Source organism: Mesoplodon bidens (assembly GCF_964165515.1).
Source record: "Mesoplodon bidens genome assembly, chromosome: X".
In the NCBI taxonomy this organism is placed as follows: Eukaryota; Metazoa; Chordata; class Mammalia; order Artiodactyla; family Ziphiidae; genus Mesoplodon; species Mesoplodon bidens.
In genome coordinates, this window is record NC_138163.1 from 141,978,956 (window position 1) to 142,005,995 (window position 27,040).

Consider the following 27,040-nt stretch of genomic DNA (forward strand, 5'->3'; position numbering starts at 1 on the left):
CGGCTGCGCGCTGGCCGCGCCGTCTTTTCGGTCCCGGCGGCGGCAGCGCAGACCAGCGGTGCCCACCCTCCGGCTCTCCGCGCCTCCCCTCCGCTCTCTTCCCGCTGCGTTGCCCGCCACGCCACCATGACGGAACAGGCCATCTCATTCGCCAAGGACTTCCTGGCCGGAGGCATCGCCGCCGCCATCTCCAAGACGGCCGTGGCCCCGATCGAGCGGGTCAAGCTGCTGCTACAGGTGGGAGCCGGCTGCGCACACGCGGACGCCGGGCGAGGTGCGAGGGTCCGGGGCGCGGGGACAGCGGGCCGGGCAGGCCGCGTGCACCGGAAGCGGGAGGCTGCGCCGCTTTGTCCGCCCGCCGCCGGCTTCCGGGGATTGCCCGGGCGCGCGTCACGCGGGCGCTATCGCATGCGCAGAAGTGGGGCCACGGGCGCGCATGCGCATGCGGCAGCCGCGTGGACGGGCCCCGCGGCGCGAAGGCCGTGACCTTGGGCGTTGCGCGGGTCACGAGGGCAGTCCTCGTGCCCTTCGTTGGACTTCGGTTCTTTTCCCCTTTTTGTACCCCTTTTTGCGGCTCTGAGCCGGAATAAGCTGTTTTCGTGCGGGGCTGTCAGAAATGTAGCGCTAATGGAAACATCTTTGCCAGTTTCTTGTTTGTAACACTTGCAGGGACCCGTAGTGACCAAAAGATGGTTTTCTCCCGGTAGGACGTTTGGGCAGCTTAAAGGCCCCATGCACATGTTGTCTTACGAAGACAGCGCCTTTCGTTGGGGGTCTTTGGGGGCGTCTGACTTAGGCCCTCGTGTAAAACCCCCGTCTCTCTACCCCCAGGTACAGCACGCCAGCAAGCAGATCGCGGCTGACAAACAGTACAAGGGTATCGTGGATTGCATCGTGCGCATCCCCAAGGAGCAGGGTGTGCTGTCCTTCTGGAGGGGCAACCTGGCCAATGTCATCCGCTACTTCCCCACACAAGCCCTCAACTTCGCCTTTAAGGATAAGTATAAGCAGATCTTCCTGGGGGGCGTGGACAAGCACACGCAGTTCTGGAAGTACTTCGCCGGCAACTTGGCCTCCGGCGGGGCGGCCGGAGCCACCTCCCTCTGCTTCGTCTACCCCCTGGATTTCGCCAGAACCCGGCTGGCGGCTGACGTCGGCAAATCCGGCACGGAGCGGGAGTTCAAAGGCCTGGGAGACTGTCTGGTGAAGATCACCAAGTCTGACGGCATCCGGGGGCTGTACCAGGGCTTCAACGTCTCTGTGCAGGGCATCATCATCTACCGGGCCGCGTACTTCGGCGTGTATGACACAGCCAAAGGTGAGTGCGCTCTGCTGTCGGGGCTGATTGTCAAGGTGCTGGGCCGGCTGGAATCTGAGATCCAGGTGTGGGCAGGGCTGGTTCCTCCCGAGGCCTCTGTCCTGGGCGTGTAGACGGCAGTCTCCTCCTTGTGTCCTCACAGGGTTGTTCCTCTGTGTGTGTCTGTGCTCCAATCTCTTCTTAGAAGGACACCATTCCTATGTGATCAGGTCCCACCCTGATGACCTAATTTTTACTTTAATTATCTCTGTAAAAGATTTTATTTCTTAGTACAGTTATACTCTGAGGTCCTGGGCCTTGGGGCTTTAGCATATTTTGGGGGGAGGACACAGTTCACGGCCCATCTGTTTCCCTCTAGAGAGGCCCCTGCCGCCGGGTACCAGGTTGGTCTCTGGGGCCGTCCTCCCAGCCTGCAGGTGGCTTCCCCGTCTCTGGCTGGTGTGCTGACCCCAGTCTGACCGGTCTAGTGTCAGCTGGTGCTGGGACCCAGCATGGAGCTGGGGGCGGCCACGTGTGCGGCCCCGGGGCCTGACGCTCACGGTGACCCTGCAGGCATGCTCCCCGACCCTAAGAACACGCACATCGTGGTGAGCTGGATGATCGCGCAGACGGTGACGGCCGTGGCGGGCGTGGTCTCCTACCCCTTCGACACCGTAAGGCGGAGGATGATGATGCAGTCGGGGCGCAAAGGAGGTACCGTCTCTGCCTTGCTCCCGGCATCCCGTGCTCTGGGGGTGGGGCATCGCTGAGTGGCCCGGCGTTCGGCCCTTCGGAGGTGCATAGCCAGCACGTGAGGTGCTTCGTGCCGAGGCGGGGGGGCGGGGGGGGCAGCATTTCGTCCCAGAGGGAAGTAGCCGGGCTTCGTGGGGAGGCCTGGGCCGGGTGCCTGCCACCTCTGCCCTTGACCCTCGAGTGTGCTGGGCCCTAGGGAGGCTGGGGCTCGAGTTTGCGTTTGATCCCCACCCAAACGGTGGGTGTCCAGAGCTTCCTTTTCCTGCGGTCGAAACGCCTAGCCACCTGGATGGCGGCAGCTGGGGCTCAGCATCTGTACCGTGTCTCCGGGGTCTGCTTCGCGCCGTGTGTGACCCTCTCCATGACCCCCGCCCTCTCCCCGCAGCCGACATCATGTACAGGGGCACCTTGGACTGCTGGCGAAAGATCTTCAAGGACGAGGGCGGCAGAGCCTTTTTTAAGGGCGCCTGGTCCAACGTGCTCCGCGGCATGGGCGGCGCCTTCGTGCTGGTCCTGTACGACGAGCTGAAGAAGGTCATCTAGGCGCCCTGCCCGCCCGCCACAGCGACCAACACCTCCACATAGAGGAGTACCTGTTACGGACCGTCGACCTTCGAGAAATTCCAGTGTCCTCGCGGAGGGCTGGGGCGGCCCCCGCAGAGGGCTCCTTGAGACCATCGGCCCTGGGTCCATGTATTGGTTACGGGGGGAGGGGAATCGTGATGTCTTCGTGGGTCCACGGGCGGTGAGGCGCCTCTACCCGCCAGACCTAGACTCCAGGTGCTTGTAGGACCGACTCGTGTTTAAGTATTTATTTAAGAAAACCTTGTCTCCATTTGTACTTAAGCACTATTCTCTTTTGCACAGCCGAATATTTGCAATTATGTTTTACGTCGGGCATTCTGCTGCGAAACAATAAAAGTAGGACACACGGACGCTGGTTTTGTTTATGAATCGAGCGGCCTTGTGGGGTGGGAGCAGGAAACAGCAGGGTCTCAAGCTGGGGAGGGGGAGGCCCTGGCTGCCCACCTGTGGCCTGGCCTGTCCCAGGGCTGCCCTCGGGTGCTGAGGGGAGCACGCGGATGCGGGGACCCTGGGGCTTCCTAACCTGAAGTTCCCTTCCCCCAGCGCCCGCCCTTCCAGGCTTGTCCCTGGGGTTTAACCACAGAGGAGCCCCCCAGGGTGGCAGCAGCCGTGTGTCCCGCGGGCCACCCCTGCCCTGGGCTCGCGGGGGAATCCCTTGCAAGGTGGGCACGTGCTCCCTCTCAGGTGTGCCCGACCCCCAGCCCCAGGCAGGCAAGCATCCTTCCCCCCTTGGAGCCGTATCTGCGGGAAGCCTGATGTCTACTGCACGGAGAGAACTTGCTTTGAGCGTCTCTCCCGGGCTGACCCCAGGGTCCTGGTACGTTAGCGTGGGGGGAACGGGATGTATTCTGGGGCCTGCTCTGGGTGTTCTCAGGGTCCGGGACTGCCTGCGGGGTCATCACCAGTCTGAGGCCTCAGGGTCGCACATAGAGCCGCCCAAGAACAGAACTGTCCCCTGGGTCCACGTGGAGCTTCCAGCACCAAGTGACCTTGCAGAGGTCAGACGGGTCCACTGCAGGGGCTGGAGAGGGGAAGCCAGCTGCAGGCCACAGCAGGACTGCCCCGAGGCTGGCTGAGTTCATCAGAAAGCAGAGCTTCCATCTCCAGCCCAGGGTGAGGTCGGTCAGAGAAGACAAGCTGGAGCTGGCTTTCCTCAAGGTTACCTTGCTGGTGCTGGGTGAGGAACAGGACAGGACCAGCCACCACACACCCACGTGGGTCCCACAGAGGAGTCCCGAGGAGCCGCCTGGGCTTCTGACCCGCCTGGGCCCCAGCCCTTGGGGTGGAGTCACTTGGAAGGGGACGTCATCTCTCTACCCAGACCTGTGCTGACTGCCAGGGTCAGAACTGGGACACGGTTCCACCCGTGTGCATTTCGGGCCATCGACTGTGCGCCATCCTGCAGACTCGGCAGGGGTGCCTTCCGCAAAGCTTAGCAAGTGTGCATCTGACATTTGGGGTGAATTCTTCCCTAAAGAACTTGACGTGTTAAGTGTGTAAACAAGGGAACGAAATTAGAGGTCCTCCAGGGAAGCCTTGCCTCTTGGAGACTCGGGTTCCCGTGGGCCAGGCTGTGCACGTGGGCGTCCTCTTCCGTGGGTGTCTTCACTGCCCACCACGACCATGTCTGGACGCAGGGCCGCTCCTTGGCACCTGTGGGCCCCCAAGGCCCACAGGCCACGCTGCCCTGACACCCCCTTTCCTGCCTCCTTGACGCCTGTCTCCCGTGTGCCTTCCTGGGGTCGCACACGTAGCCAGGGGAGGGATGTAGACACTGCCCCCTGGCCCCGCGTTGTCACGCAAGTGAATTAAGGGGCTTACAAAGGGGAAATGCAGCAAGAAAACAAAGTTCAGTTAAAGACAGAGAAACCAGGCAGGCAGGGCCCCTTAACGGACTTGGGAAGGAGCAAACGCAGTGGACATGTGAGCACCAGCCAAGTCCAGGAGGCTGGAAAGTGGGTCTCAGCGGCGTTGGGGGGTGACCCCCACTTCCGGGGGCCACGGATGAGGAAAACAGCCCTGTATTCGAGACATGAGCCCAACCCGTGTTTTGTCCTTTCTTCCTGGAGGCGACCCCGTGTCAATTGCACCAGGCTTGCGCATCCCTGACCCCGCTTGAAACGTCCACGACCCGCCATGACCAGGCTGTGCGCCCTCTGCCTGGCGGAAAACCGGGCCTCTGCATCAGCTTCATGTTTCCCCCGGAACATGCACCTCGACCACTGGACACTCCTCCTGGCTGTCTTGGTCGGGGTCCCAGGTCATCTGCGGGGTGAGGGAGGCGAGGTGAGTGGCAGAGCCACAGGGGGGGGCAAGTGCACCCTGGAAAGCCACGGGGGCTGGGCCAGCACACAACACACCTCGCGGGAGGCTCCCGGACCCGCACCTCGGGGTGACCGCCCGTGTCACAGGACCGGAGCCGGCTCCTCCCCTGCCCATCGCGTCCCAGGCCACCCTCCAGGGCCAGCAGTGCCCTGCTCCCTGGGCGGGGCTGCGGGCACCTGGCCCCAGATGTGTCCCACGGCGGGAGCCACCACGTACCGTCCTTCCGTTCTGAAGTTTGCCATTGATATGGTCTTTGATGTGAGGGATGGGAGGGAACAGCTTCTGCATCACCGAGAACCTCGGAGGAGAGAGAGAGACACCGGTTCTGAAACCCGCACCCACCAGCGCAGGGGAGACGCCGCGTCCACTAGAGGACCCCAGCGAGGCCCCGATGGAGCAGGACTCCAGCCTCCTTTGGGAGGGGTCCCTGCAGGAGACGTGCGGGAATGCGAAAGCGGAGCCCTAGCAGAGCTGCATCTGCTCGGTCAGCTGCACCGCACCCACCACGTCGCCTCTCCCGAGACCCCATCCTATCACCATGGCAACCTCCCCCTCCCCACAGCCTCCGCGAGGAGCCGGTGGTCCCCTCCCTGGGGCGGTATCCCATCCGCTCCCAAACCAAGCCCCTGGGCGGGGCGGCTCAGCCTGAAGCGGCTGGGTGGGGTGGGCGTGAAGCCAGCAGACAGACGAGGCGGGAGCCGGCGCTCGGGGCTGGGGGGTGAGGCGGGGCGGGGGGGGGCGCAGGTTTGGGCGGGGCCTGTGCCGGGCACACCCTTTCGGCTCAGCGCGCAGGTCCCAGTGGAAGGGACCGCAACCGGCCTGGTTGACGCTGCCGCGCGCCTGCTGCCTGCCGGGCTGGGGAGGGGTCCCGGAGCCCCGTCCTGGGGGCGCGGGTGGAGGGGGATGCGTCGGGATGAGGTGTGAGGGAGCGAACAGCGCGGGCATGTGGGGACCAGCAGGGCAGTCTGACTGCAGACCCCGCACAGGTGCTGGGGAGGGAGGGGCCCGCAGGGTGCTGCACGGGGGACCCGACTCCTTGGGTTCCGCGGGCGGCAGGGACCAGATGGCAGAAACCAGGGTCTGGTTGGGAAAAGACCGCTGGGGCGACGAGAGGCGGTGGCCTGCGACCGGCGGGCGCGCCGGGCGGGGGCAGCGGAGAGTGGGCAGCGCGGGCTGCGTGGCCTGCGGATCGCGCTCCAGAAAACGACCGCGCAAACCAGGGGCCCGCGGGCTCACCTGCAAAACCGGAGCACGAGCCCCATAGCCAGCAGCGTCCCCAGCGCGATCAGCAAAGACGTCAGCCAGACGGGGAGGCGCGCGCCCTCCTCACACACTAGGGAAGAGGGGCGGGACGCGTCGGGCAGGTCCCGGGAGGGCCGGGGTCGGCACCTCCCCGGGGGCTCGGGGAGGAGGTGGCCGGCACTGGGGGCGGGGGGCGCGTCCAGGAGCGCCGTCCACCTGGGGACAGCGGCCACCTGCGCACCGGGCCGGGCCCCGCGGGAATCCCTCCCAAGTCGCCAGAATCCCGATACTCCCCGACCACCGACCGACACTTGGAGTTGGGGGCTGGTAGCCCCGACCCCTCGGATCAATTCGGGTCGCGGGCGGGGGGAACGGGGTGTCAGCCTCGCCTATTGGGAGGGGCCGGGCCGAGGTTGGTCTGTTCCCCACCTCCCTCCCTCCCTGCCGCGCTGCGTCCTGGGTGCTCGCTGCCTTAGTTCTTGAATTTAATATATGGATTAAACATCACGGATTTTTCGCCTCAATTTCGATTTTTTTTTAACTGCATTAAAAGGTTTTTCTTGTAACTCAGAGTGTTGGCGATAGCCGTCTCCGCGCGCCCAGCGCAGCTCCATGGAACAGCTTGGACACACAGAGTCCATCAGAGACGGGAGGGAGGCGGTCACAAGCCCAGGGACGTCTGGAGCCCCCAGAAGCTGGAAGAGACAGGAGGGACCCTCCCACTCACCGAAGTGTTGGGGGACACTCCACGGGCCCCAAGGTTTGTAATGGGAGAAGGTGGCATCCCTGGCCCTTACTTGCACCGTGTAGGTCCCAGGACTGTTCAGCTCCAAGAAGGCTTTATAGGTCTGCAGTTTAAAAGAAAGTAGAGGGGAAAGTCCATTCCTGGTCCGTGGCGGAAGAACGGGGCCTTCACGGGGTTGAGTGGGTCCTCCCCACATTCACGTGTTGGGGTCCTAACACTCAGCGTCTCAGAAGGCGACTTTATTTGGAAATAGGGTTGATGCGGATGTGATGAGTTAAGAGGAGGTCGGATAGGGTACAGTGGACCCCTAGCCACTATGACTGGTGTCCTTATAAAGAGGGGAAACTCGGAGACAGACACATGCATACACACAAGGAGACGCCTTGTGGATATGGAAGGGATACGGCCACAAGCCCGGGGATGCCTGGAGCCCCCAGAAGCTGGAAGAGGCAGGAAGGACCCTCCCCTGGAGCCTCTGGAGGGAGCGCGGCCCTGGGACACCTTGACCTCAGGCTTCTGGTCTGCAGAACTGGGGGAGGGTGAATGTCTGTGGTTCTCAGTCACCCAGTCTAGGGTCGTTTTTACGGCTGCCCCAGGGAACTAAGACAGCCGCCCAAGAGAGAGCCCGGCCAGCCCCCCTTGGGAGACAGGAAGGTGCCTGGTGCTCAGAGGGGCCTGGAACCTCAAGCTCCCTTTGCGTCTCAGCCCAGGCTCTTGGCATCCAAACAAAAATATTCTTTCTAATCACTAGAAGGTCAGCATCCGTGGTGGCCACCGCCGGTGAGGTCAAGAAGAGTGGTGGCATCTCGGGTGTCAGGCAGTGAATGGAGCCCATAGAACATTCAGTGGGGTCCCCCCAAGAAGATTCGTCCCCCCAGAACCTGGGAACTTATTTGGAAACAGGGTCTTTGCAGATGTAATGCAGTGGTCCTCCTCAATGAGGGTAGCCCTACATCCAATGACAGGGTCCTTCTAAAAGACAGAAGAGGAGAGACACAGATGCAGAGGAGAAGCCCTGGGAAGACAGAGGCAGAGATGGGAGGAAAAGGCAGAGACGGGAGGGACGCGGCCACAAGCCCAGAGAAGCTGGAAGAGGCCGGAAGGACCCTCTCTGGAGCCTCCAGAGGGAACTCAGCCCTGGGACACTTTTATCTCACTCAGACGTCTGGTCCCCAGGACTGGGGGAGAATGAAGTTCTGTTGCCCACACTGTGTGGTCCTCTGTATGTACACACACACAATATCTAGTGTTGATTTGAATCGTCTCCCCTAAAACAATAGATAAGTTCATATTCTAACAGCTGGTACCCGTGAATGGGATCTCACACGGACAAAGGGTCTTTGCAGACATGATGCAGGGAAGGGTCTGAGATGAGGTCCTCCTGGAGGAGGGTGGCCCTACATCCGGTGAGAGGGTCCTTCTAAGACACAGAAGAGGAGAGACCCAGACACAGAGGAGAAGCCCAGGAAGACAGAGGCAGAGACGGGAGGAAGAGGCAGAGACAGAGACAGAGAGACAAAGGAGAGACGGGGTCATGGGGTCTGTGGCTGGTAGTTACGGTACGGAAGCAGCTGCCTCTGCACATTAGAGGCGGTTAGTTAGTGAATTAGGGCATGGTGACACTCCCACCGCATCCTGAGGGATTTGGGGGCCGGGGGGTGGACCTTTAGGGCAGCACCAGGCAGGTGATGGCATCTGGTCTATGGACTGGGGAGCTTCATCTCAGAGTCACTGGACAGTAACAGACATAAGGAACCTGCGCTTGGGATGTCAGATTGGGGCGGGGGTGGGGGGACACCCACCTCCTGTTTGTAGGCGAGCTCCATACCCTGTAAGAGAAAAGCAGAGCATGGGTGCCTGACCCCATCCCCAAGAAGGGCCCTCATTTGTCAGAGCATCTTCAGGTTTACAGAAAAATCGAGGATAAAATAATCAGTCATTGAGTAGAAATCATAAATAGAATAATACTTCTTTACACAAAAATAATAAATAGAGGTAACTGAGTATAACATATCGATGAACTAAAAAGTACCAGGGGGAGGGATAAATTAGGAGTTTGGGATTAATGGACACACACTACTATATATATAAAATAGATAAATAACAAGGACCTACTGTAGAACACAGGGAACTCTACTCACTATCTTGTAACAACTTATAATGGAAAAGAATCTGGAATATATATATATACAGTTAATATGTGTATATAACTGAATCACTTTGCTGTGACCTGAAACTAACACAACATTGTAAATCAACTATGTTTCAATTTTTTAAAAAATCTTTTAAGTACCTGGTCTTTTATTAAAAAAATAAAATTTATAGACTTGATTTTTTTGAGCCGTTTTGGTTAACAGAAAAATTGACCATACGCTAGTTGAGCCTAAATAATAAATATAATACATACATCAGTAGAGAACAATAGTAAATGTAAGTAAATCGTAGAGTATAAAATACCAACTACCTCAAAAATATTTGGTCTTTTTAATCAATAGATTTGACTTTATTTGAGTGGTTTTGGGTTTATAGAAAACTTGAATATAAGCAGTAATTGAGTATAAGTAATAAGTATATAAATACATTGACATAATGAATAAATATAAGTAAATAATTGAGTATAAAAATACCAATGAGCTCAAAAATACTCATTTTCTTTTAGTTTATGGACTAGTTTTTTGAGCAGTTTTAGGTTTATAGAAGAGTTGAGTATGAAATAATCAGAACATGAATATAAATAATAAATATACACAAACAGGTACATGCACATAAAAGATAAATATAAGTAAATAATTGAGTATAAAATGCTGATTAATGCAAAAATATTTGGTCTTTTAAATTAATAGATTTTTTGAGTAGTTTTAAGGTTGTGGAAAAATTGAGTATAAGCAGTAATTGAACATAGATAATAAATAAATGTAATAAATATAAGTAAATAATTGAGTATAAAATACTGATTGACTCAAAGTGCTCCGTCTTTTTTTAACTAATAGATTTGTTTGAATAATTTTGGGTTTATAGAAAAATTGAGTAAACAGCAAGGTCCTACTGTGTAGCACAGGGAACTATATTCAATATCCCGTGATAAACCATCATGGAAAATAATATGAAAAAGAATGTATATATGGGTATAACTGAATCACTTTGCTGTGTAGCAGAAATTAACACAACAGAGTAAATCAACTATACTTCAATAAAATAAAAAAAAGAAGAAATGAGTACAAGCAGTTTTTGAGTATAAATAAATACAGAAATAAATAAACAATAAATAATTACAAGTAGACAATTAAGTACAAAATACCACCTAGCTCAAAAATAGCTGGTCCTTTTTTTTTAATCTATTGACTCCATTTTTTTGAGCAGTCTTAGGCTTATGAAAAAGTTGAGTATAAAGTATAAATAAATGTAACACGCACAGAAAAATAAACATAGTCACTAACTATGTCAGCCGTTGAGTATAGAATACCGGTGATCTCCAGCATATTTTTTTAATAGTAGCTTTATTCAGGTATGATTTGCATACAGCAAAGCACACCAGCAGAGCATATAATCTGCTGACTTTGGCAAACGTGTGCACGAAACCGGCACAATACAGGAAACGTGTCCATCACCCCCAAATCCCCTCCAGCTTCTCCTCCATGCCCTCCTCCCTGCACCCCTGACCCAGCCCTCAGATCTGTCGCTACAGAGCATTCTGAATTTTCCTGTGTAAATCGTTTCTTTCATAACACTTTTAAACATACACACGGGACCCTCCAGTTCTTGGCGGATAGGATTCCACCGTGTGGCTATATTTTGCTCATCCCTTCCCTAGGGTCGCGTCCTGTTTAGGGACCACTATACACGTAGGTGCTACAAACACTTAGGTCCCATCTTTGGGGGCTACTGGTTTCATTTCTCGCAGGGGAATTGCAGGCTCTGTGACATACGGTCAGAGAGAGTTTCGCCAAGTGGCTGTTTCAACCTTTTGCTCTTTTTCTGTAGGGTTGTGTATCTTCTGAGTGTTGACAGGTAAACATCCCTCCTCTACCCCAACCCTGACGGAACATATGCAAGCATTTCCTTCCATATCCTGACTTCCTTTCCAATGTCAGCGGTGTCATTCAAACGGCCAAACACTTAGAGTTTTGCTAAAGCTCATTTATTTTACAGTTCCTCTTTTTTTTTTTTTTTGAATGTTTCACCTACCCCCAAGGCCCCAGAATCCAGGGGGGGTGTAAGAGTATAAGAGATGCCCACCCAGGAAGCCGTTTACCTTCTGTATCTGCAGTTCATACTTGAAGTCATCATTAAGGTGACTCCTCACTTCCCACTGCATGAACAAGTAGCTTTGGTTACACCACCTGCTAGTGATGTTGGGAGCAGCTAATACCTCTAGGGGAGAAAAAAACACTTTTATGAGTAAAGCACATCAAAAAAGAATCCCCCCGCCCCCCGGAGATACCTTTAAAACAGGCCTCCTACAAACTCAGGGGGGGAAAAGAGAGGAAAATGTCATTCCAAGGTTAAAAAGTATCAAGAGACAGAGACAGGGAGAGAAAACTGTTGGGATGGTTAGGGTCACTGAGCCTGTGGACCAGCTCTCAGACACTGGCCCGGGGGGACCCCTCACCCACTCGGAGGCCCTCGCAAAGCTTTCTTCTTGTCTGTGCAGGGACACCCCTCAGAGCAGCCCTGTTCTTTTCCCTCTCGGCGATTCAAGTCCCTGGGGCTACGCTTCTCCAGCAGGGGGAGCAAAGCGCGGTCCAGCTGCAAGCTCCCTCCCTCCTGCCCACTGGACCAATGGGCTCTGCTCAGACCCCACCTCCAGGGCAGCCTGGCCCCCTCCCCGAGCTGCCCGGGGCCAGTCCTACCCCCATGACCTTGGCCGCCAATTCCACTCCCAAAAGTTCACCCGGAATCTTCTGCCCCAGACTTGGACTCTGACCGGGTCCCATCCCCTGCTTTCTTCTCACCTGCCCCCCCCCCCCCGCCCCAGCGTGGGACCCAGCTCCTCCAGGACCCTCAGGCCCCCCTCTGTGGGCTGTCCCAGGGCTCCGCCCTTTGCCCTCCCTGGGGTGCTCTAAATCCCTGATTCCAGCTCCATCAGTTTCCTGAGGGACCTCGTCTAGGTCTACAGGTCTGACCCCCCACCAGGACCCCAATGGTGTCTGCTCAGCATCCCACCTGGACCCCTGGCAGGAAACCCAGGCTCACCATGGGGTGGTCCCCAGTCCCGGGTCCCCCCACTGATGTGCACTCAAACCTCCGGCCACCTCCACTCCCACTGTCACAGGGGCTGGCATCACCCCACCACCCCTGCTGGGAACCAGGCTGTGGACACCCCACGTGGACAGCAGGGCTGGAGCGGGAGCACAGGTGCGGAGTCGCGGGCAGGGCTACACGTGTAGGGCTGCACTCTCCCAGGGGCGCTTGGTGTGTGAGGGACGCGGCATCAGAGTGAGGTTGGCTCCGGGCCGGGGGGACACCACAGACAAAGGCAGGAGCCCCATCCAGGCTTCTGAACCGGAGGCCCCCATCGTCTCCCCTTTTGCACCCACCTCTCTGCTCATATGCTTCCCGGCTACACGTGGACCAGCCAGGGTGGCGAGGGGCCAGGTTTCATGGGGCTTGAAGCTGTCCTAATGTGGGGGGCGGGGGGGGTCTAATTTAATGTAAAAAGTATTGACAGAGCTTTGCTAAGATGGGTTTGGTGTTCTGAAAACCTGCAGTCGATAGATTCAAACAAAAAGAACAACTATTTTTGAGCTATTTTTGAACACAGGGCCTGGAGAGGGGCGACCCGTGTGAGACCCCCAGCCTCAAGGTGCGGCTGTCCTCGGTGGATGGGGTGTACAGAGCCGCCTGCTAGGTGCGTTCTGGAGATGCTTCCTTAGGTCCAGGGAACACAGAGCGGCTGCTGTGAGCTAGGTGTCTGTGACTCCCCAGATTCATGTGCGGAAGCCCTGACGCCCAGTGGGACGGCTTCGGAGGCAGGGCCTTGGGGACATACTCGGGGCTAGATGAGGTCCTGAAGGTGAGGCCCCCACGATGGGATCAGTACCCTTATAATCAGAGCAAGGGGGTGTGGGATGAATTGGGAGATTGGGACGGACATACGTACACTAAGGTGTGTAACATAGATACCGAATGAGAGCCCGCCGTACAGCACAGGGAACTCTACTTCGCGGTACAGCAGAAACTAACACAACATTGTAAAACAACTCTACCCCAGTAAGAAATAAGAATAAGAAAGAAGCGGGGGGAAGAGGCACCAGAGCTTGCTCTCCACTGTGTGAGGACACAGCAAACGTGGAGCCACCCGCAAGCCAGGAAGAGGGCCTCGCCAGGAACTGACGTGCCCACGCCGCGAGCTCCGACTCCCAGCCCCCAGGACTGTGGGAGAGAAGTGTGTAATCTAAGCCCCCAGCCTGGGGTATTCGGTTGCAGGACAGCACGCAGCATCTCCCAGCCAAGTGCGGCACACGAAGAAGGTGTCACATCGTCTTACTCACCGATTTTGGCTAATCTATCGCTTGTTTCAGAGCAGGGGATTTTGGAGCCACTGCTGGTGCCGTTCACCAGGAAACGCGTTTGATCCTTGGACAACACAGAGATGTTGTGAAAACGGCACTGGACGTTCGTCCCTTGCTCATCTGTTGTGTACTGGGAGCACGGCCACTTCTCATAGGAGCTGTGAGGGGTGGGGCTGCGTCATGACCGGCCCTGGAGCCCCCGCTCCAGCCCGGGGGAGCCCCGGCGAGCCCCAGGTCACACCTACTCCAGGTTCTCCAGGTACAGACTGTACTGCACGTCCCCCGGGGCCTCCCGGCCCACCGCCCAGCTGCACGTCAGGAAATCCACGTCGTGAACCCAGCAGGTCAGGTTTTCTGCAGCCGCCCTGGGATTCCCTTCTGGGCTTGCAAAGAAGAGGGGAAAAAAAAAAAACAAAAAAACTGAGTCCCGGATAAACACCAAGGTCCTACTGTAGAGCCCAGGGAACTATATTCAATCTCCTGGGATAAACCATCATGGAAAAGAATATGAAAGAAAATTTATGTATAACTGAGTCACTTTGCTGGACAGCAGAAATTAACACAACGTTGTAAATCAACTATACGTCAATAAAATTTAAAAAAAATTTTTTTAAGTGAGTCCCTTTTTAGCGATCCTTATGAATTCTCACGCGGTTCTAAGAAATAATAGAGGGGCTTCTCAGGTGGCGCAGTGGTTGAGAGTCCGCCTGCCGATGCAGGGGACACGGGTTCGTGCCCCGGTCCGGGAAGATCCCACGTGCCGCGGAGCGGCTGGGCCCGTGAGCCATGGCCGCTGAGCCTGCGCGTCCGGAGCCTGTGCTCCGCAACGGGAGAGGCCACAACAGTGAGAGGCCCGCGTACCGCAAAAAAAAAAAAAAAAAAAAGAAATAATAGAGACATCCATGTAGCGCTTACCGTTTCTACAATGGTAACAACTCCCGTCCCTGCAAGGCTCCCCGCCCATGGCCCGCCCCACCATGACCCTATATACCCTCACCGGACCCCTCCTGCCCCCAACCCTGCCCACCTAACCCTAAGCCTAAGAAACGCCCAACAGCCTTTTAGGAACTATCTTTCTCTTTGCCTACTCCTCAGCTAAAGTCCGTTGCCATCAGAACCCTAAGAAGTAACATATTTTGGATGAAACCTGGATCAGCTAGAGTCACGAAAGACACTTTTTTTTTTTAATGAAAGGGGAAAAGAAAAATCCAACAACGTAAACTGCATTTGCAACAATTTGGAGCCAGAGTTTATCTTCCTCGTTTTCCCATTCTCAGAAGAGCACAGTTTTGTGATATTACAACTTCCTGACAAAGAGCACAAGAAGTGTTCAGACTTGCTATTGGTGTTCTCTTTGTCCAAACTGTATATGGGATCAGACAATTTGTTTGCTTGGCATGAGGAAAATGATAAGACTCTGTTCTCAAACTAAAAAGACAGAACAAAACAAAAAAGCAAAAACACAAAAACAACAACAGCAACAAAAACTGCTCTATGTTTCTACAGCTCTGTTCATTCAGGCAGGTGCCATGCATGAAATTGCAGGAGACCCTCCGAGATGGTCTTTTTTCCACGAAGCTATGTCCCTGGATACCCATCCAAGGTAAAAGCCATTATTTTGGTATTCAGAGCACTAACGGATGATTGAAAGCAAAGGAAACCCTGAAAGAGCATCTTCCCCTCACCTTGACTAGGATACTGAATCCACGTGGAGAATGGCTGACCTTTGGTCACCTTGATGCTGTAGTTTGTAGCTTGGCATGACAAGTCAGGAAAACTGCAATACGTGCTTTTCCGTGCCTGAGAGAGACAGAACAATCTATTCATAATTAGGGGAGAACTAATAAGACACTGAGACTTTAGATTAAAAAAAGAAAGAAAGAAAGAAAGAAAGAAAGAAAGAAAGAAAAAGAAAGAAAGAAAGAAAACTATAGGTTTTCTTTAGTTTTCCTCAACATCCAAAGCCAGAGGCTTGGTATTCATGCAGAGAGAGAGAGAGAGGGAGATGAAAATGAAGAAATCACTCACCAAAAGGAAAAAACATCCTAGAAGGTTCTAAGACAGAGTTGGCAGAATGCCTTGATATTTTTAGATGATATTTAGCCATTTGGCCAAGAATGTGATGGTAAAGTAGTGATGGACAAACTGGGCAAACAGATAAAAACTTAAGGAAACGGAAATTATTAAATGTAGGAGAAACGAACATTTGTATAAGAAAGGAAAGAAAAATCCCCATTAACCACATGGCTCAGGTGTGAACAGTGTTTATATGGTTATAATAAACTGAATATTTGTCGAGAGAGGAGAGAGTGTGAGCTGAGGATGGCAACTGCTGGGGAGGTGAGTTGGGGATCACTTAGGAGAAAAATCAACACATTTTGGCTAAACTGAATGAATCAAGAATGTGTGTTATAGAGAGATGCAGAGGTCTAGAACAACAGCATCAGGTGTAAAAAGGGAAAAAGTGATGTCTCACTGAAAAGTTGCTATTTTGTCATAACGAACCCCGTACGACTATTTTCCTCTTTAAACTCTGTGCAGGTATTGCTTTGATTTGAGAACAAAAAAACAAAAAACAGGAAAAGAGGCAGGAAAATTTGAGAAGCAAAAAGAAGGTTTGAGAATTGAGTGGTCCTTGTCCTCAAGGGAGCAAACTGTGGTCACCGCTGCCCAAGGATGCAGATACAGCATACGAGGGAATCTCAAGAGGGTCCCATATTTTGAAATTGTCCGCTATATTGGCTTCTACTTCAGCCGTTAGAAAAATAGCTAGATATTTTATATATTTAATATACGTACCTTTAAATATGTATTTAATATATTTGATTTCTATTGATGTCATGTGTGAAGGAATCATCCAACTTAACTTTAGTCCTATTTATTTATTTATTCTGGCTGCGCTGGGTCTTAGCTGAGGCACGTGGGATCTTCGTTGCGGTGTGAGGGATCTTTAGTTGCGGCACGTGGGATCTAGTTCCCCGACCAAGGATCAAACCCGGGCCGCCGGCATTGAAAGCATGGAGCTTTACCCACTGGACCACCAGGGAAGTCCTCAATTTTAGTCCCTCTGGAAACTGGGCAAGTACCGTTTCTTCTATAGACTGTCATTTCTCCACTGATCAGAACTATTTTCTTAATGATGTAGAAAATTCCCCCAAATGCCTGTTTCTGTTTTTGGATTGTTGTGTTCCTTTAATCCACACCACCCCTTTCAAGCCAATACCTCTCTTTGGACGATGGTAGCTTCTTAGTACATTTTGATACTTGGGAGGGCAAGTTCTTAATCGCTAGCCTTCCTTATCAAAATTTCTTGGTTCTGGGCTTCCCTGTTGGCTCAGTGGTTAAGAATCCGCCTGCCAATTCAGGGGACACGGGTTCGAGCCCTGGTCCGGGAAGATCCCACATGCTGCGAGCAACTAAGCCCGTGCGCCACAACTACTGAAGCCCGTGTGCCTAGAGCCCATGCTTTGCAAGAAGAGAAGCCACCGCAATGAGAAGCCCATGCACTGCAATGAAGAGTAGCCCCCGCTCGTCGCAACTAGAGAAAGCCCACGCGCAGCAACGAAGACTGAATGCAGCCAAAAGTAAATAAATAAATTAATAAAAAAAATTTATTGGTTCTTCTGCAACATTTGTTCTTGCAGATAGAGTTTAGGGTCAACTGGCCAAGCTCCATTAAAATCCCATAGGGGTTTGTCATGAACTGGATTGTGCCCTAACCACCACCCCCCCCTCCGCAAAAAACCTCATGTATTGAAATCCAAACCCTTAATGGAAATGTATTTGGAGTTGGGGGTCTTTAAAGAGGGAATGAAGGTAAAATGAGGTCACTAGGGTGGGTCCTGATCCCATAGGACTGCTGTCCTTGTAAGAAGAGGAGATCAGGATCCAGACACACACAGAGGGACGACCACGTGAGGACACAGGGAGGAGACGGCCGTCTACAGGCCCAGGAGAGAGGCCTCGGGAGGGACTAGCCCTGCCCACACCTGGATTTCAGATTCCAGCCTCCAGGACTGGGAGAGATACATGTCTGTTGTTTAAGCCGCCCTGTGTGTGGTGCTGTGTTACGGCAGCAGCCCAAGCAGACTAACATGGGGTGTGATTTGGATGGTACTCAGTTGGGAGTAATTTGAGGGAACCAAGGTTCTTCCCAAGGACGCTGATAGGTGCGTCCTTCTCATGAAACTGCTCAACGGTTGGAATTCTCACCACGGCCTTCCCGTGAGATGTGTCACAGTTCTCATGCCCTCCGAATCCTCTGATACAGGAGGGGATTTGAGTGGGGGGCAGGGGATGGTGGAGGGGGACAGTGTTTCCCGAGGTCTCACTTTCAACTGGGCTCAGTTCTCTACCTGCAGTATCTCAGCCCATTTCCACACCAACCCTCTCCAGTGGGTACCATTCTGGATGTCTTACAGATCAGGAGCCCCAAGCCGCAGTGCCCGTAAAGGACCCCACATTCCACAGCTGAGCCCAGGAGTAGAACCCGTGTCTCTGTGATGCTAAGTGCAGAGAAGACGGTTTACCTTAGTGAAAACTTTTGAATTGATGAAGCACATAATTTCGGAAATGTTTCCATGGAGGTCCCAGGTCAATCTTTTTCTTTCTGGCTCCATCCTTAGGTTCTTAACTGGTGGGTCTGGATCTGAAATGTCTATAGCGTAAGAGTCTGGGGAGAGGCACACAACGCTTAAACTTTGTCCTACCCACTTACCCCTTGGGAAGTTGAGTTCCACATGGAGAAGTGGTTGCCTGAAGCAGGCAGAGGCCCCGAATCTGTAGGACCTTAGTGAGCTCACCAGCTCACCCTCCCAACAATGGGGGAAGAAAGTCAGAAAAGCAAATCACTTCTGCCATCCACGTTGATGTGAAATGTACCTTTCTTAACCATGTAGGTCAAAGAAGGTCGTTTTCACTGAAAACCAATTCAGGCTTAGAGAGTTGGCTCAGTGTCTGCTCTACAGACTGAGATTTCAGAATGCTTTGCAAGTTGCAATAGAAATTTTAATGTAGGGACTTCCCTGGCTGTCCCGTGGTTAAGACTTCGCCTTCCAATGTAGGGGGTGCGGGTTCGATCCCTGGTTGGGGAGCTGAGATGCCACATGCCTCGGGGCCAAAAAAACAAAACATAAAACAGAAGAAGTATTGTAACAAATTCAATAAAGACTTTAAAAGTGGTCCACTTTTTTTTCCATCAGAAAATCTTTAAAAAAAAAAAGAAATTTTAATGTGATATATTAAAAATATATAAATTTTAATGTAATGTATTTCTAAATGTAATATATACCATGCATATATGAGATGTAATATATAAAAATATATAAACTTATATACAAGTATATATAATGGAATATATATTTTCATAAAGTAGGAGACCTGATCATTACACAATGATATTTATGTTCTTATACAGAGTGCCACAGGAATTCTCATCTTCTTGGAAAACCACCCAAAATGCATACATCTTCGTATGATGCTGTCAGTGGGGACGGAGGTCAGAGTTTGCAGACCAAATAATTCCACGTGTTTTATCATTGACTTGCTTCATGAAGCAATCACATAGGGCCAACAACTCAGAGCTATAAAGGTCCATCAGACATTTCTTTAGCTGTTATCTGTGACCCCTCATTTAGAGGATTTCGCAGAAATGACTGTTTATAAACCGCAAGCAGTGTGATCAGTTATCAGGATCAAAAACCTTAGTTTGAGGGCTTCCCTGGTGGCGCAGTGGTTGAGAGTCCGCCTGCCGATGCAGGGTACATGGGTTCGTGCCCCGGTCTGGGAGGATCCCACATGCCGCGGAGCTGCTGGGCCCGTGAGCCATGGCCGCTGAGCCTGCGCATCCGGAGCCTGTGCTCCGCAATGGCAGAGGCCACAGCAGTGAGAGGCCCGCATACCACAGAAAAACAAAACAAAACAAAAAAAACCTTAGTTTGACAAGTAAGACCAAACCCTATGAATATCCTGGTTTCTGGTATTATGGTCTCCCAAACTATAAGGATAATTTATTCCTTAAAAAACAACTTCCCTAGGGAAATTTCTTACAAGTGAAAATGTAATTTTTAATGGATTCTTACGCCTCAGAACTTATATTCACTTCTTCCAAAACAATAGTAAATATCATTAAAACAGCTATGACTGATGCAGTAGAAAATATGAGTTTTAGTGTATTTTTATTACATTTCAGTTTGTTTTTAATTTTTATAACTTTACAACTTTAACTATTTTAAAATTAAAAATTTTAAATAATCTTCATAATCTAATATGAAATATACATATATAAAATTATATATATTTATATAAATACGCCCATATATATTTAAATAATGTAACAAGGGATTTTTCTGTCACTATGTTTTCCATAAAATCTACCTATGCTCCTTTAGAGTGGTTATTATCCACCCAATTACAGTTGTGCTCGCAAATAAAAAAGAACTTTAATGCAAAAAGAAGAAAGTAAAAGCAAATCTGTAAAGACAAAATGAAACAAAATCAATGCAAATACACATAAGAGTGTTTACTGCAATATACTCGTGACCGTCCAGTACTCTGAAAGAAAAGGGACATAGTGTTCTCAACCCTAGAGCTTCTGAAAAACTATAGTTGGTGGGAAATACTCTTCCAGTCATGATAAAGTAGTCTCAGATGTATCTGTCACCATAAGCCCCTAGAAAACTGGGCCAAATATATAAATCAACTATTTTTAGGCTTTCTGAAAACTAAGACGAACAATTCTGAGAGTGTATTTTGGGGTGGGAGACATTCGCAATCCAACGGGACAAGGTAGAGATTCCTTGCTGAACACTGAGAAGTCAGTAAAGACCCCAGAAGAGTCATGCCTTTGTTGTCGGAGAGAAAAAACTAAAGGTGACTCACCTTGAAAAAGCTTCAAAACAAGGTGACCCACCAATAAAGGAATGGCCTGTTGAAACAAAACTCACCATCTTTAAAGAAGGCAACCAAAGCAGACCCTCACCAACCCATCCTTCACAATATCCAGCACCCAATAATTACTAGACACGCAGAGAAGCAGAAATGTGTTCGCTGTGACCAGAAGAAATATCAGGTCATAGAAATCGTCCCCTAAGTGGCCGACGATGAAATTAACAGAGAAGTCCATTAAAACAGCCACTATAAATATGTTAGAGGACTTGAAGGAAAACAGGAACACTATGCAGTGAGGAATGGAAGATATAAAGGAAGAACCAAACAGAATTTTTAAAGGTATAACATATAGCATCTGAGATGAAAAAAGTCACTTGGATGAACTGGAAGACAATGGAAATGATCTACACTGAAGCCCCCAAAGAAAAATATTTGAAGAAGTTATGGCCAAACATTTTCCTAACTTAATGTAAATTATAAACCTACAGGCCCAGGAAGCTCAAAAACCCTACCTAGGATACACAGACACACACGTACCAACAAACACAAACGCTAAGACACATCTTCCTCAAATGCCTTTTTAAAAAGTGGTATCAAGAAAATCTTAAGAAACCAACGGAAAAAAGACACAGCACCTATGAGAGAACAAAGATAAGAATTTCTGCTGATTTCTGTTTAGAAACAATGGGAGACAGAAGATAACAGAATAACTTCTCCAAATGCTGCAAGAAAACAGTACAAATCCTGGTCAACCTAGAATTTATATCTTAGCGATAAATGGAAGGTGAAATATAAAGGCTTTTTATAGTAACAAAAAGTGAAAGGTTTTTTTTTGTATTTTTTAATTTGTTTGTTTTTTTGCCAGAAGAGCAGGTCTGTAAGAAATGTTTTCAAAAAAGGCTTTTCTGGCTGAAGGAGAAATCACCAGATGGAAACTCACGAAGGAATGTGGAAACAAGATGAGCAGAGATGCAACAAAAGCATACCAGAAATAGTAAAAATGTAGGCAAACATGGAAAGCTTTCCCATTTTTTAATGTTTTAAAAAGATAATTCTTTAAAAGAAAAATATTGTCTTGTGTATTGTGGGCTTATAGAGATGTAGAAGTACATGTGCGACAGGGCATAACGGATGAGGCAGGAAGTAAAAGTATACTGTTTTGAGATTCCTATGTTCTATGTGAAGTAGAATAACATTATTTGAAGAGAGTATGTACTGAACGAATCATCCCAGAGGAGCCACACAAGCCACGGAACAAAGAGGGCTAGCCCCAAAGCCAATGGTAGAGAAAAACACAAAAACAAAAAAAGCACTAAAAAAGTAACTGAAAAGAAGTCAGGAAAGGAGGGGGCGAACAAAAAAGAAAAACTGAAAGAAAAAAAAAAAACAACCAGCAAACAAATAGCAAAATGGTAGAATTACATTCCATCATATTAATAAGTTCATTGCATGCAAAGGGTGTAAACACTCCAGTGAGAAGGAAAGTTTGTCAGCCTAGATGTTAAAAGTACCCCACAGTATGCTGTCTGCAAGAAAGGTACTTTCAATATAGTTTAAATGGCAATAATAGGAAAGCATATGTTATGCAAACTCCAGTTGTAGAAAACCTAGGATTTTATCCCAGGATTTTATTTCCAGGGGTAAGAAGGGACCATTTCAAGTGATTAAGTGGCCAATTCATCCTCACATATGTTCTCTCAATACTCATTTTCAAAATACATAAAGGATAAGCACCACCTCCCTGTCTAATAGAACAGACAGAAAACGGAAGGGATATACAGGACTTGAACAAAATATCAACAATATGACCTAATTGACATTGTTGGGACATTCTAACCAATGACGGCAGGGTGCACATTTTTTGGGGTTTTTTTGGGGGGGTGTGGCGAGCCGCACGGCTTGCGGGATCTTAGTTCCCTGACCAGGGCTGGAACCCGCGTCCCCTGCAGTGGAAGTGCAGAGTCCTAACCACTGGACCACCAGGGAAATCCCAGGATGCACATTTTTATCAACTACAAACAGAAGATTCATCAAAGTAGACCTCGTACGGGCATGGGGAGTGTCAGTCCTTTTAAAAAGGTTTAAATCATTCACTGTGTATATATTCTCTGACTACAGTTCTCTCTTCATTAAATTCAAGATCAGTCTTTTAAAATCTGGAACACACCAGATATTTGCAAACAAAACGACATACTGATAAATTACCATGTGCATCCTAGAAGAAATCACAGGAAATGTAGAAAATATTTTGAACTGAATGAAAATGAAAGCAAAAAAAAAAAAGAAAAGAAAAAAGTGTGATGCAGCTACAGCAATGCTTACAGGGAAATTTTTAACATTAAATGTTTATGTTAGGAATACAGTTTAAATTCAAGAATCAGTTTCCATATGAAGATGATAGAGAAAGAAGAACAAATTAAACTGAAAAGAAATTAAACCTAAAGCAAAATCCCTAAAAAAAATAAAGGGAACAAAAAAAATCAGTGAAAAAGAAAATGGAAAAACTATATAGATTGTCAAGGAAACCAAAAGCTGGTTCTATACAAGAGACAATATAATTGAACAGCCTCTCTCTCGCTATACCGATCAAGAAAAAAACAAAAAAAAGACCAATTTTAGGAATGAAAGAGGGGACACTGATACACATCCTGAAAGACATTGAAAGAAGAATTGGGGGTAATCTGAACAAAAGTTATGCCAATACCTTCAACAATGTATGACATGAACCAACTTCTTGAAAGACACACGTTAGCAGTACTGACATAAGTAGCAAACCTGAATAATCCTGTTAAGTATTAAAGGAATAGAATATATAATGAAAAAGCGTCCCCAAAAGAAAGCATCAGGCACAGATGGCTTTGCGGCTGAATTCCACCAGCAATTTAAAAAAGAAATAGTAACAATGTGCACAAACTTTCCAAAAACAGAGGAAAGGCGGGAAACATGTTCTGACTCACTTTATGAGGGCAGCTTTATCCCGATACCAAAATCAAAACATTAAAAGTAAACTGAAGCCCAATACGCCTTATACTCCTAGACACAAAATTCCTTCACAGAATACTAGCACATAAAATCAGGTAAAGTATAAAAGTGGTAACACCTCCTGACTCAAGAGATTTACTCCAGGAATGCAAGGTTATTTTAACCATCACTATAATTTGCCCCTTTAACAGAAAACTGGTGACCTTCTCAACAGAAGCAGGAAAACATTTTGACAATGTTTAACACCGCTTTGGGATTAAAAACTCTCAGCAAACTAGACATGGACGAAAATATCCTTCCCCTGATAAATCTATGAAAATCCTGGCGCTAATTCAGACTCAGTAGGGAAAGACTAACCACTTCTTCGTATGATTCGAACAAGACAAGGTGTCTGGTTTCAACGCTTCTATTCCATGATGTCCTGTACCCACGGCCCCTCTAATGCACTTTGACCAACGTTGTAGTTTTAGGGCGCTTTGGGGGGAGATATTAGAACTGTACAACATGCTGACTGCTTCCTTCAGCTTTTGGCTCCTAGAAAGCTACTCACTTCCTGCCTGTGGTCAGTGACCCCAGAATACCCATGGGCCTGAAGTCACCACAAAGGTGGCAGCGGCCTCAGCCCAGAACAAGAGGGGCAGACAAAGAGAGGAGGCGGGGGTGGGAGCCTCAGATGTGGAGAAAGCCCCCTCCCCTCCCAGACCTCCCACATCTCCCGGCCCCTCTGGTCACCAGGTGCGGCCACGTGACTGACTTGGAGTCCAGGAAATGGACAGAAGCAATGTGTGGTCCTTTTAGCTCAGACCTCTAAAAACTCCCGTGTGATCCTTCTACAAACTCCTCCAAGGAGATGATGGAGCTTCCCGGGTCCATCCGTATGTAAGGATCCCGGGTCTGTACATGGAACAGAGCCACCTGGGATGGACTGAGCTGTGTCCTTTCCCCAGCCCTCCCCAAATCATGCTGCAGTCCTAACCTCAGAATGGGACCTTAGTTAGAAATAGGGTGAGTGCAGATGTAATTAATTAAGATGAGGTCCCACTGCCATACTGTGGCCCTAACCCAATCTAACTGGTGTCCTTATGAAGAGGGGAAATTTGGGTACAGGGACACACCCGGGGAGAACCCCCTGTGAAGACAGGAGGGAGGCGGCCACAAGCCCAGGGACGCCTGAGCCCCCAGAAGCTGGAAGAGGCAGGAAGGACCCTCCCCGGGAGCCTCTGGAGGGAGCGCGGCCCTGGGACAGCTTGACCTCAGACGTCTGGTCTCCAGGACTGGGGTAAATAAATGTATGTCACTTAAGTCCTCCCGACTATGGTATTTTGTTAAGGCAGCCTGAGCTGAGTAAGCCAGCAGTCCCCAGAAGAATGATACCTATGCCCCAACACACACACACACACACACACACGCACGCACACACACTCACACCATCTGAACTCCACGACTCTTTGAGGAAGGAACGAACTTCTCGTGCTTAGGCAATGCTATGGCCGTCACAGCAGCGCAGGGCACCGTGCCTGATGCAAGCACCCAGCATCCATGGTGGGGGGGGGGGGGTACCAGCTCCGCTCCACATGTGCGCGTTGTGCGAGCTGGACAGGAGGCTTGGTCACTGTCCTGGGTCCACTGGTCACTCAGCGAAGCCCTGATGGGAGGGGCTTCTCTGCAGACCCTCTCCAAGGCAGCATGCCCGCCTGGAGGACACCATATCTCTTGTTCTCCTGTAAGCATCCCGGTCTTTGCACCCCGAGTTGGGTGCCCTCACTACTGGGCGCCCAGGAAACGTAGACTCTCCGTACCCCGGGGCCGAGGGCGTGGCTTCCCTTGGGGGTTCTGATGCCTGGTCGTGGGTGCTCTCCACCAGCAGCAGACTGGCTCTGCACCCCACCCCACCTGGGATATTCTCTCCCAGCCACACCTGTCACCCGAAGTCAGCCGGACGCTGGCAGTCAGAGGCGGGCACGGCAGCTTCAGAATCTATATCACTGTCTTTTCGCCTCCTTAACGCGTGTCACGGTCGAACTTCACTATCACGTCGTGAATTGTTTCCTATCCATCACCATCGTGCTTGAAGATGGTGGGAACTTCCTGGACGCCACGGACACCCTGGTTTGCACCCTATCCCCCATAAATCTCCCTTACGAACGCGAGAAAAACAGGATGGAGTTGCCCCAAACGCATCTTACGTGTTGCTCATCTGCCTGTCCAAGCTCCAGACGACGCATCTCTTATGACACCTGGATTTATATCTCCCAGTCCCGGAGGCCAGGATGCTATAGGATTGGTTCCTCCCAGAGGCTCAGGGGGAGAATCCCTTCCAGCTGGAGAACCTCTGCAGCTTCTGGGGGCTGCGCCACCCCAGTCCTAGGCGTTCCTGCACTTGTTCCTGCACCCCAATCTCTCCTCTGTCGCCACCTGGCTTCTCCCTGTGTCCATGCCTGGGTCCAAATCTCCCCTCCTGATAAGGACACGCATTGTTCTGGACGGGGATCCACCCACATGACCTCATCTGAACTCAGGGACGTCTGTAAAGACCCTATTTCCAAGTAACTCCCATTGACAGGTTCTGTTCGTTAGGACTTGAGCGCATGAATCTGGGAAGGACAGAGCTCAGCCCATTGCCCTAATGTCTGCTCGGGGTTCTTCTGACCCAGAGAGAGGGTGACGATAAATCCAGGAAAACTGATGGGTCCCAGCGCCCTAGCTACACCAAGAGCTCTGGATGTAGTGTCTTGACCGTATCAGGATGAACATCCTGTATGTGAGGTACCAGTTTTGCAAGATGAACCCGCCGGGGTGACTGAGGGGAAGGCTACATGGGAGGTGTCTGCACTATTTCTTATGGCAGCCGAGTGGCTCGACCGTGACCCCAACGTAAACAGTTTCACTGAAAAACAACACAGCCCCAGGGACCCACAGACCATACGTGGTTTTCCTCCGGCTTTTCCTACCGTGGTCCGGTGGCAGCAGGCTGGAGACGGGCACCAGGAACACCGCCAGCCAGACAAAAGCCATGGCCAAGGCAGCTCCCACAGGAGGGTGGGCGCCAGCTGGAGGAGAAGAGACAGTGGCCACATGGGGTGGCTGCAGGGAGGGAGCTGAGTCCCCCAGGGGGTGTCTTGCTCAGAGGGCAGGGAGCTGCTTCTGGGAGGAGAGCCTCCCGTGCGTGTGCACGTGTGTGTGCATGTGTGCATATGCGTGTGTGCACGTGTGTATGCATCCGTGTATACTGAATGCCTGTGTGCATGTGTATGCATGTGTCTGCACATATTACTTGTGTTTATGTGTCTGTGCACTATGTATGCATATGTGTGCACGTGTGTATCTGTGTATATCTCTGCGTCTTGTATACGCATCTGTGTGCACTGCATGTCTCTATATGCATATGCATGCGTGTCTGCACACATTACATGTGTTTGTGCGTCTCTGTGTGTGCTGTGTATGCATACGTGTGTCTCTCTGTGTGTGCACACATTACACAGGTCTTTGTGTGTATGTCTGTGCATGCATGTCTGTGTGCATGCATGTGTGCACTCATGTGTGCGTGTGTGTATCTGTGTGTATTGTGTGCACACATTACACAGGTCTTTGTGTGTGTGCATACATGTGTGTGTGCATGTATCTGTGTGTATTGTGTGCACACACTACACAGGTCTGTGTGTGCATGTGTACATGCATGCCTGCGTGTATGCAGGTCTGCACATATGGGTC

At 50.6% G+C, this 27,040-nt stretch overlaps 2 protein-coding genes across 3 annotated transcripts; one reads left to right on the top strand and one right to left on the bottom strand.

Annotated features, from left to right (window-relative positions):
- Window positions 1-2,985, top strand: LOC308609233 (ADP/ATP translocase 3). The gene is made up of 4 exons (XM_081222874.1): window positions 1-237; window positions 832-1,318; window positions 1,871-2,011; window positions 2,436-2,985. The coding sequence occupies exons 1-4, from the start codon at window positions 127-129 to the stop codon at window positions 2,591-2,593; spliced, it is 897 nt and encodes a 298-aa protein (XP_081079000.1). The 5' UTR covers window positions 1-126; the 3' UTR covers window positions 2,594-2,985.
- LOC308609232 (interleukin-3 receptor subunit alpha-like) lies at window positions 2,848-26,344 on the bottom strand (the record flags this gene model as incomplete). Of its 2 annotated transcripts, none has more annotated exons than XM_081222872.1 (11): window positions 2,848-4,900; window positions 5,177-5,258; window positions 6,197-6,293; window positions 6,930-7,050; window positions 8,750-8,776; window positions 11,200-11,318; window positions 13,439-13,617; window positions 13,705-13,837; window positions 15,145-15,259; window positions 17,989-18,116; window positions 26,281-26,344. In XM_081222872.1, 11 exons carry the CDS (start codon window positions 26,342-26,344, stop codon window positions 4,826-4,828), a joined length of 1,140 nt encoding a protein of 379 aa, XP_081078998.1. In that variant the 3' UTR covers window positions 2,848-4,825. The 2 variants fall into 2 exon arrangements, with proteins under 2 accessions (XP_081078998.1, XP_081078999.1); XM_081222873.1 differs by having other exon boundaries at window positions 15,145-15,278; window positions 26,281-26,307.
- Between the last annotated feature and the right edge of the window lie 696 nt (window positions 26,345-27,040).